The sequence below is a fragment of the Tachysurus fulvidraco genome, chromosome 10 (assembly GCF_022655615.1).
Source record: "Tachysurus fulvidraco isolate hzauxx_2018 chromosome 10, HZAU_PFXX_2.0, whole genome shotgun sequence".
NCBI lineage: Eukaryota > Metazoa > Chordata > Actinopteri > Siluriformes > Bagridae > Tachysurus > Tachysurus fulvidraco.
Window position 1 is genome coordinate 14,665,698 of NC_062527.1, and position 11,239 is coordinate 14,676,936.

Here is an 11,239-nt window from a genome sequence, read left to right on the forward strand (position 1 = left end):
CTGAACTCTTATGTTTGCTCTAAATCAAAAGAAAGACTGGCAATAATCTCTCCACTCTTTGCGTTATTTTAAATATAATACTAAGCAGAAACTCTGTTCACATGAATATCTAAAATATAAGAACTACGTGCATTATTCTCAGAGTTTCTCACTGTAAATATAGACACTCCAGGTGAATTATTTTCCACTATATAAGCGGTGTATGAGTGACTCTGGAAAACAAGAGAGTTGTGGTTGACGTCATTTAAGCGTTAGGGTTTTATTACTAAAGAAAGAGGGTGAATCATCATTTCTTGCTGTGATTGTAATTTAGCATTTCTATACTTGTTTGTGATCTAAAAGTGATCAGTGAGTAAACTATAGATATTTGTTGCAGAATGTATAATTTTGAAGTTCAGATTTTTTAGATTTTCCTAAAAATAAATATTTGAGGTTGATCAATACAATCATATTCTTCGGAGGAAAGTCGTCTGTAATCGGGGTTGAGAACGAATTGATAATTTTAACAAGAAAATTATCATTTACATCATTAATTTCAACATCTATCTCACTCATAGATGACACAAAAAAGAAAAGAAAACAAATAACAACCACTTCCCTAACTCCCTTCCTAGCAACAAAACTGGGGAAAACTGGAATAAATAAAAATGGCACCCACCTCCCTACAACCTCTAAAGAAAAAAAAGGAAAGGAAAAACGCAAAACAAAAAAGCAACTCTTAAGGTAGCAAATCTATCTTAGTGTAGTGACTCTTTGCTACACCATGACAACAGAAACAACAAAACAAACTAGATTTGTAAAGTTTGTCGCCACAAACATTGATATTGGCTTTGACGAGGCAAGTATTTGCAAAAACCGGGGCTTTTTGGAGGCGAGTGGACATAAGGGTCAGTGTTACTTTTGGAGGCAAGTGGACAGAAAGATAGGGTACAAAAACATTTGGAGGCACGTGGAGATGAGCATGTGATGTCATCCGAATACTCCTGAGGAAGTTCCCCTCATTGGGCTGAGTGTTTTGATATGTCACATGCCCATGTTGTGCAAAATTTTTTATTTTCACGTGACATCACATGACATCACGCGATGTCATCAGAATACCCGTGAGGAAGTTCCCCACTTTGGGCTGAGTGTTTTGATAGGTCACATGTCCATGTTGTAAAAAGTTTTTTGATTTTGCATATTTTGGGGGCGGGGCTGTGGCACAACCAAAAGGCCAGTCGTTACACCAAATTAAAACTATAGTATCACCCTAAAGGAGCTGGCTGAGTTTGGTGTAGGTAGTTCAAAAGCTTGCTGAGTTATAAACCTCCAAAGTTTATAATGGGAGTCTATGGGAGTCTATTTTGAGACCCGGTACCGGTAGTAACAATACTTGGATCACAGAAAAGTAAGAGCAACAAACTTCAGACCAGGGTCTACAACATATCTGAATTTGGTGCATGTGGCTCAAAAGCAATAGGCTGCATTAAATTTTATACATTTTTGTCCAAGCTTAAATAGGAAAACAGAATTTTGGCTTCTACAAAGCCAACATACTGATAGAATGGACTGAAAAGGTAATGGTAACATTATTAACTAGCACATTCAACAACCAGAATAGCAGCTACTACACCAATCTGAGCAAGACAAAGACAAAAATTTTATTGCTTCCTCTTCTCTGGCACTTTCTTCTTGGCTTCATAAAGTCTAGCACTTAAGTAGGAGTCAAAAAATAAATGGAGGAAAAGAACACACAGAAACATAAACACAAAAGAACACAACTTTTAGATAACATAGGTCACTGGACTTAACACATTAAGAACAACAACGTTTATCTTTATGGTGCTTTTTTTATTGGGGACTGCCACCATCAAATGCCAGTCTGCAGTGAATTTTAATATACACTTCAGGATCTTTAGTGCTGTCAAGCAAAAAATGAGCTCCAGGAAGAGCTGATAGACTTTTTTTTTTTTTTGTAACAGCAGGAGCATTATTGTTTATGTGTTTATGTATTATGTGTATATGTACATGTAAAGAAGCAGGAGATACTTGAGCCTGCTGCTCCTATCTCTCTGTCTCCCTTATGCACATTCAGACTGATGTACTCACAACTGTCCTCCATAAAGATCCGTGTTTGCCCCAATTTCATTCTCTTAACGTCTAAACCAAGATCATGAACAATATTTCCCACCACTGATCCCTGGTTTGTCTCCTTTGGACTAAAATGACAGACTTGCCTGTGCACAGTTGCCATCATGACAAAGCATAACAAAACAAGAAGCTGTAATCACAATGTTGAAATCAGATGGAGAAACTATTTGTACATGTACTTAGAAGACAAACCATATACATATTGGGATTATTACAATACTGCTCAGCTATAAGAAGAAGGTTTCATGTGTCTAAGGAAGCAAAATATAAAATATTCAATATTTTGCCCATAGACAATGGTTATGGCATTCCATCCATACATATTCATCAAAAACTACCAAATGATCTTAAATTGTTCATTCTGTGTAGTAACGCCTCAAAGAATCAATTGTTAAAAGCACTATACAAATAAACTGAATTGAACTGAATTGCAGAGGGAGCCTTTATTTGTTTCAGATCAGCACACACACTAACAGCGGCATTAAGAGGAAGAACGAATCATTACAATGTCAGATAGGATCAAGAATTTCCGATTAAAAGTTACAATAAAATCGTAATGTCATTGAGAACTTTTACAGTAAGTAGAGACACAATCAAACCTCTGATGTAATCCCTTTTAAAAGAATGAAAATAAACCCATTGGATTGTTTATATTAATTAAGATATTAAAAATATTAAAAACATCGTCAAATGTGACATTTCAACATGTCTTTTCATTAGACTAGTGAAAAGTGTTGTATCCTTAACTTATACACACACACACACACACACACACACACACACACACACACACACACACACACACACACACACACACACAAACACAAGTCATATGCACTATCTCTCTCTCTCTCTCTCTCTCTCTCTCATTTTAACACACACACACACACACACACACACACACACACACACACACACACACACACACACACACACACACACACACACACACACACACACACACAAAAGCACAGGACTGGTTTGCTATACATAAGCAATATAATAAGCACTTCTGAGTATAGATTCATTGTGCAGTTAAACAATTTACAGTTTTACAAAAGCTAATCTATCAGTAAAGCAACAAAGTCCTAACCTCACCTGATGATCAGAGGCAGCAGTAGGTTTCCCCATATGCCCATGCATAAGAGTCTGTGTTCCACTAGTGCCCAGACTGACAGAGCGCTCAGTAGGAGGTCTGGCATATTTCATATCACTCTTTCTAGAGTCAGTCGTACTGTAAGATTCGCAATTGTAATAATGATGTAAAGTTCCTGTTCCTCCCACGTCTGCGTAAAGGGGTGGATAATAGGGAATAACCGGAAGATTGGTACCGGATTTATAAAACATCCGTTCACGTCTCCATCTGTAGCATTTTACGGTCAGTATAGCTATGATGGATACGATAAAAAGAAATGAAACTACAGCCAAGGCCAGGACTAAATAAAATGTCAGGTTGTCATTGTATTGCTTGTCATGCGTAAAGTCAGTGAACTCTGAGAGCACTTCAGGGAAAGTGTCCGCCACCACCACGTTAACATTGACTGTAGCTGAACGAGAGGGTTGTCCGTTGTCCTCCACTACAACAGTGAGCTTCTGTTTCACGGCATCTTTATCAGTGACTTGACGCACAGTTCTTATTTCTCCATTCTGTAAGCCCACTTCAAACAGCGCTCTGTCTGTCGGTTTGTGTAGTTTATATGAGAGCCAGGCATTCTGTCCAGAGTCCACATCCACAGCCACCACTTTAGTGACAAGATATCCAACATCTGCTGAACGAGGCACCATTTCAGCCACCACAGAGCCACCAGTTTGTACTGGATACAGAATCTGAGGCGCGTTGTCATTCTGGTCCTGAACAATAATTTTCACACTCACGTTGCTACTGAGAGGCGGGTTGCCTCCATCTTGCGCTTTGATACGAAGATTAAAATATTTAATTTGCTCATAATCAAAAGATCGCACTGCATGAATAACGCCACTGTCAGCACTAACTGACACGTAAGAGGAAATGTGCACTCCATTAACCGAAGAATCTTGCAGAATGTAAGAAATACGGGCGTTCTGTTTCGTGTCTGCGTCTCGTGCTTTGACTGTGAATATTAAAATACCTGGCGGGTTATTTTCTACAATAGAGGCCTCATATGAGCTTTTCTCAAAAACAGGTGCATTATCATTAACATCTGATATCTGTAAAAAGAGAGTAACGCTACTGGAGAGTGACGGAGATCCTTCATCAACACACATTACAGTGATATTATACTCAGACTCTCTCTCCCGGTCTAAATCACGGTCAGTAACAATGCTGTAGAATCCTGAACCGGTTGATTTGATTTCATAGGGGAGATTTTCAGTAATGGTGCACAATACTTGTCCATTTTTTCCCGCGTCTCGATCGTTTACGCTTATCATCGCTACAGCAGTATTCGGAGATGAGTTTTCATTCACTGAATTAGATCTCGATATTATATTAATAATTGGAGGGTTGTCGTTGATATCAATCACATCTACAAGTATTTTACTGGAATCAGACAACCCACCATTATCTATAGCTTCAATATCAATTTGATAATGTGTTGCTTTTTCATAGTCAGCTTCACCAAGCAAGATTACTTCACCGTTTTCTGTTATTCTGAATAATTCTGATACCGCATCAGTATTAGAGATTACATAATTAACGTGTCCATTTAATCCATTATCTTCATCGGACGCACTGACTCTGGTTACTAATGATCCTTTAGCAGAATTCTCCATTACTACAGCTTTGTACATTGCTTTTGTAAAAACGGGAGCATTATCATTCACATCAAGGACAGAAATATAGATATGAAATGTTCCGGACATCTGCGGTTCGCCGCCATCTATGGCTGTTAACAACAAGGACACATTTTCCTGCTTTTCCCGATCGAGAGGTTTTTGTAAAACCATTTCTACCTTTCTGCTTCCATCAGTTTGACTCTCAAGTTTTAAGTTAAAATTGTTTGTTGGTGTTAAAATGTATGTTTGCAGGTTGTTAGTACCAATGTCTGCGTCTATCGCTTTCTCCAGTACAAATTTCGACCCAACAATCGCAGACTCACTTATTTCAAAGCGTTTCTCGTAGTTTTTAAAGCGTGGAGCATTATCGTTTATATCTATGATTTCGACTGTAACGCTAAACAGCTCCATGGGATTTTCCAAAGTAATTTTAAAATGCAGTGCACAAGGCGTTGTCTGTCCGCACAGTGACTCTCGGTCTATTTGCTCTTTAACAAGCAACACTCCCCTTTCTTTATTCAGCTCGATGTATTCAGCGTTGTCTCCCGTATAAATACGAGCTTTACCTGATTTCAGTCTTTGTATCTCTAAACCCAAGTCCTGGGCAATGTTACCAACTATAGAGCCTTTTGGCATTTCCTCAGGAATTGAATAACTGACCTGTCCGTACACTGTTCTTAGAATGCCGATCCAAATAAACATCAGTTCTCGCGGCGCCATTGTCCTGTTCGGTATTTTCTTCGGCGAATGCTAATAGATTAAGGATATAGAAAATCCAACAAAATGAGAATCCAGCGTAAAATTCAAACTGAAAATAACCAGACCTGCTTGTAAAATAGACAATGCAGTTATCGATTAAGCTAAATATTCAGAAAAATTGATTTTTCCCACGATTAATTCCGCTTCCTCTGAGTGATACCTACTCACTGCACTCTCCTCCTTTTCTGTGTTATTATTGACTGTGAAGGCACTGCTAGTAATTTTTGCAAGCAATATGGAACACACTGGCCAACAGCGGCACTTGGAGTTTATTATATTGCATTACACAAAACGTTAAAAACTAAAAAACAAGGATCAGTTTATAGATAAATCAGTAACGAATACATATAATATGTAATTGTAATAATACGGCAAGACTATAAATAAACATATAACAACATATACAGCACGACTACAATGCTTTATAAAGAGACGACCAGTAGACCGACTGGAGTTTCAAATGCTTCTTTCAAGTATCTGTAATGCAAAAAGTGTCAGTCAATAAAACGTTAGTGACTGTTGCATTCCAGTTAGCAGAAAAGTGTACAAGTGTACAAAAAGTGGAGTACACTTGTTTTTATCAAACACATTAAAAAGATCCATACTTTTTATCTTATCTCATGTACAGATCGAAAAGTGATTACATTTTACAAGGTAGTTGCATTACATAGCTAGCTAGCTAGCTAGACAGACAGATAGATAGATAGATAGATAGATAGATAGATAGATAGATAGATAGATAGATAGATAGATAGATAGATAGATAGATAGATAAATGATCAGAGAGACACCAAGAGAAGATGCAAGACATCTTAGAAAACGTGAAATATTCTAATTGCACACAACCCGGCAGAGATACAGTAGCATATTATTTCTTTTCATGCAAAACTACGCACAATAAAAATATAAAGATAGATAGTGGGGGAAAATGATAAACCTGAAAACAACATATGCTAATTGATTAAGATGCAAAAAAATCGATCTATTGCTTAAATATTCCATCAGTAATAATATTTAGGGGAAATATGCAAGAAATACTATAGTATTTGCTTATACTCGCACATGCATTTTATTAATTCCAGCACCATGGTCAGCGACCATACTTCCATTCAACAGACCACGCACAGGCACACAAAAGCTCCCCTCATCATCAGACAACTCACTGAATAGTTTCTCCCTCTGAGAATGATTAAGTGTCTGTGTTCCAAGGGTATCCAGATTAACTAATTATGCTTTTATTAGGTGCCATATTTCAGATCCAGACTGCGACTGCAGGGTGCCATTTGCCCGCAAAGTCGTTCTCTATTTCTCCAATTACCAGTAATCTTTTGTCTAAATCAGTCAGATGAATTCGCTGCTGTCCCTGCTTTCATCCTCCTTGCGTCAAAACCCAAATCTTTGGTAATGTTTACCACAAATAATCCTTTTTTTTTTCATTTCTTCTGGTAATAAGTAACAGATCAGCAATGAAGGAGAGCGTTAAGGCCTGTAGCTGCGCTTTGGAAAAAAAATCCATTCTGTCCAGGACAGAGCGCACTCCCAATGAAAAACACAGAAACCCCCATGATAAATATCACCAAGAAAATAATAATAATAATGATAAAAGAAAATTGCCCCAACAAACAAACAAACAAACAAACAAACAAATAGATAGATAAATAAATAAATGAATAAGAAAAAGTACATTTAGACACTTACTCTAGTGTATTTTGCAAAATACTAGGAGTGACCACAATTTTTAAGAAATCAAAGAGCTTATGTCAAAAGCGGCACTTTTGACAATAGCAAGTGCAGAAATCCAGAAGAGGTGAAGAAGAAACTGAAAAACGTAGTCTACAACCCGTACAATCCTCAACCTTTTAAAATGACATAATAAGTACTAAACAAGTTTATTTAAATAAATTACAACAGTCTGTGAAAAAAATATACAATCTCTAAGCAGGGTTCTGAGGCAAACGGAATATTTTCATTCAGTTCACGTTTTACTATTACATACTGATTTGCATCTAAATGTTTTATTAGAACTTTAAACATGAAACAACTGTGGTTCACCTTCACCAAAAGCGAATAGCAGTAATGTAATATTCTTTTCTCGATTCTTTTGCCTAAAATAGTTTCTACATTCTTGGTAAAGTACACGATATTTAGGAGAATTAGAATTAGTAGTAGCGTTAATAATATTTAAGATAAAATATTTAATCAGATAAGGCCGAGTCTCTTCTTGTTATTTCTAAAAAAGGTTTTGGAATAATACCATGGTTGAATAAAAATAAAATGGAGGTGAAACCTACCAATATTTATAATAACAAAACAAAACCAGAACACGCACAACCGCTACAAACCACTGTTTGCCTTAAAACCAAGATCCAGGGAGAAGCAGCGAAAGCAACGTCCTTACCTGATGCTCAAAATGACTATTAATATTGTCCCTTTTCACTTGAGTCACCGTTGGTGTTCCATCGGTATCCAGATTAATGATGCTCTCAGTAGGAGGTCTGGAGTATTTCAAATCACTCTTTCTAGAGTCAGTAGTTCTGTAAGCTTCATAATTGTATATATGCTGTAAAGTTCCTGTTCCCCCTACATCTGCGTAAAGAGGTGGGTAATACGGAATAACTGGAAGATTGGCACCGGATTTGTAAAACATTCCCTCACGTCTCCATCTGTAGCATTTCACTGACAGTATAGCTATGATGGACACGATAAAGAGAAATGAAACTGCAGCCAAGACCAAGACTAGATACAATGTCAGGTTGTCTTTGTATTCTTTCTCATGCGTAAAGTCATTGAACTCTGAGAGCACTTCAGGGAAAGTGTCCGCCACCACCACGTTAACATTGACTGTAGCTGAACGAGAGGGCTGTCCGTTGTCCTCCACTACAACAGTGAGCTTCTGCTTCACAGCATCTTTATCAGTGACTTGACGCACAGTTCTTATTTCTCCATTCTGTAAGCCCACTTCAAACAGCGCTCTGTCTGTCGGTTTGTGTAGTTTATATGAGAGCCAGGCATTCTGTCCAGAGTCCATATCCACAGCCACCACTTTAGTAACAAGATATCCAACATTTGCTGAACGAGGCACCATTTCAGCCACCACAGAGCCACCAGTTTGTACTGGATACAGAATCTGAGGCGCGTTGTCATTCTGGTCCTGAACGTTTACGAAGATTGTTACATTGCTCCGGAGAGGCGGAGAGCCACCATCCTGAGCTTGCACCTGCATTTTAAACTCTTTAACCTGTTCGTAGTCAAATGAGCGAATGGCGTAAAGTATCCCACTGTCTGCATTAATAGAGAAATATGTCGACACAGATGAGCCGCTGAATTCACTCTCTAAGAGAGAGTAAGTGATGCGTGCGTTTTGTCCTTTATCAGCATCGTTTGCTTGAACATTGATGATTGATACGCCCAGAGAGTTATTTTCTACTATTTGTGTTCTATATTCATTTTTACTAAAAGATGGTGCATTATCGTTAACATCGATGATTTCTAGTAAAACAGTTTTCTCTTTAGACAATGGGGGAGTGCCTTCGTCAGTGGCAGTTAACGTCAAATTGAAAATAGGATTTTTTTCTCTATCCAAAGCTCCATTGGTAACCAAAGTATAATATTTCCGCGGTGATTGTTTAATTGTAAATGGCACATTTTGGTTAACATTCAAATTAAAGTTTCCGTTTTTACCAGAGTCTAAATCCTGCACACTGATTAAGGCAACAACTGTGCCGGGAGGAGAATCTTCTTGAATCTTACCCGAGAAGGATGTTAAGGCAATGATCGGGTGATTATCGTTCACATCTAAAACATCTATAACTAATTTACTCGTACCTGCCAGACCCCCGTGATCTTTAGCCTGTAAATTAATTTCGTAATGATGCACTACCTCATAGTCCAGATTACCAGATATTCTTACTTCACCGTTTTTTGCATTTACGATAAACACTTGATGTGCTTCCTCCATATTGGTAAACGAATACGTCAAATTTCCGTTGTGACCTTCATCTTCATCGGTGGCACTGATTTTAATAATAAACGTGCCAGGCGCTGTATTCTCTTCCACACTCACTTTATACAAAGTTTCTGTAAACACAGGCAGGTTGTCATTTGCGTCGAGGACATTTATGACTATTTTCACGGTTCCAGAAAGGGGTGGGTTTCCACCATCGACAGCCGTTAATATTAACAAATGCTGGCTGTGTTTCTCCCGGTCTAGTGGATTCTGCAGCACCATTTCTGCGTACTTGCTGCCGTCAGCTCGATTATGCTGCCTCAAAGAAAAATGATCAGTAGGTTTTAAGCTGTAGCTTTGAAGAGTATTTAAACCAACATCAGGGTCTGTTGCTGCATCCAACAAGAAAACAGTACCTATCGGTGCCCACTCGCTAGTTTCAAGACTAATTTCTTTTTTGGAAAACGCTGGTGCGTGATCATTTATATCGTCGATTTCTATAGTTATTGAAAAAAATTCTAGAGGATTGTCGAGCAAAATCTCCAACCCGAAGCTACACGGAGATTTCTGACCACAGATCTCCTCTCTGTCCATCCTTTCTTTCACTACCAAATTGCCATTGTTACGGTTTAGCTCGAGGTACTGCTTACTGCCATCATTAACCAGACGCGCTTTGCCCGATACCAACCTCTTAACGTCCAAGCCCAGATCTTTCACAACATCTCCAACAAACAATCCAGGTTTCAACTCTTCTGGGATGGAATAACGGATTTGTCCGTTCACCGCGCCCATCAGACAAAAAAGGAGAATGGTGAACCTTGATGACAAATTCCAAGACTGTCTTAGTTTAAATACGCATTCTCCATCGACATCCCACATTTTATCCACAACTAACGTTTGAAAAACGTTTATTCTCAAAAGGTTAAAGCATAAATTTGACGTGATCGATGTTTTACACGCACAATGAGAACAATTTATGCGTGTACTCAGTTTTATTGTACACTCAATCTACCCAAGCTGTCTCCACCCTCATCATTGCACAAGACATCATAGAAACAATAATCCAAACAAGGCTCTCTGCAGGCTATAGCACCACTCAAAGCTCATGTGGTGCACTACACCTAAGCAACGTGGATACTAGATCAATAGCACACAAAGTTCGTATAAATTCTAATGGGTGGTTTTAAACAAATCGTTTGCAAAGCTATGTCTTTTTTATATAAGGTACCTTGATTCATAGTAAGTTGAATACATTTTATATGCAGAGTCTATTATCAGAAAACAGAATTACAGAACTCAAGATGTCGATGTATATTTAGTTTCAGAGACTACATTGCGAGGGAAAGATCCCTGGAAACCTTGAGATGGAAAGGATGTTGATTGTGAACATCAAAGTCTTTTGTAACTGTGCTGTTTAAAAGAAACATTTATCTAACAGAGATAACACACCAAACTGAGTTATGATATAGTCATGAATGTTTATAATGATTAAAAATTTTATTTTAAAAATGAGTGCCATTTGGCACTGTTTCTCTCTAAAGTAAATGTAAAACTTCACATTTGCATTCAGGAATATCTGCAAATATTTAAAAAAATAATAAGAATTTTGAGCAATATGTAATGATTCAAAGTAAATATAGACGCATAGAC

General features: G+C 37.8%; 1 protein-coding gene across 2 annotated transcripts in view; it reads right to left on the reverse strand.

Annotated features, from left to right (window-relative positions):
* LOC113660142 (protocadherin gamma-A11-like) overlaps nt 1–10,205 on the reverse strand; it is an 80,000-nt gene extending 69,795 nt beyond the window's left edge. Inside the window, exon 1 of one of the 2 annotated variants that reach the window (XM_047820107.1) lies at nt 8,042–10,205. In XM_047820107.1, coding sequence (XP_047676063.1) covers nt 8,042–10,183 — 2,142 coding nt within the window. In that variant the 5' untranslated portion in view covers nt 10,184–10,205. Of the gene's footprint in view, nt 1–3,228; nt 5,807–8,041 lie in introns of those variants that run through there. The other variant, XM_047820106.1, reaches the window with a different exon arrangement.
* Between the last annotated feature and the right edge of the window lie 1,034 nt (nt 10,206–11,239).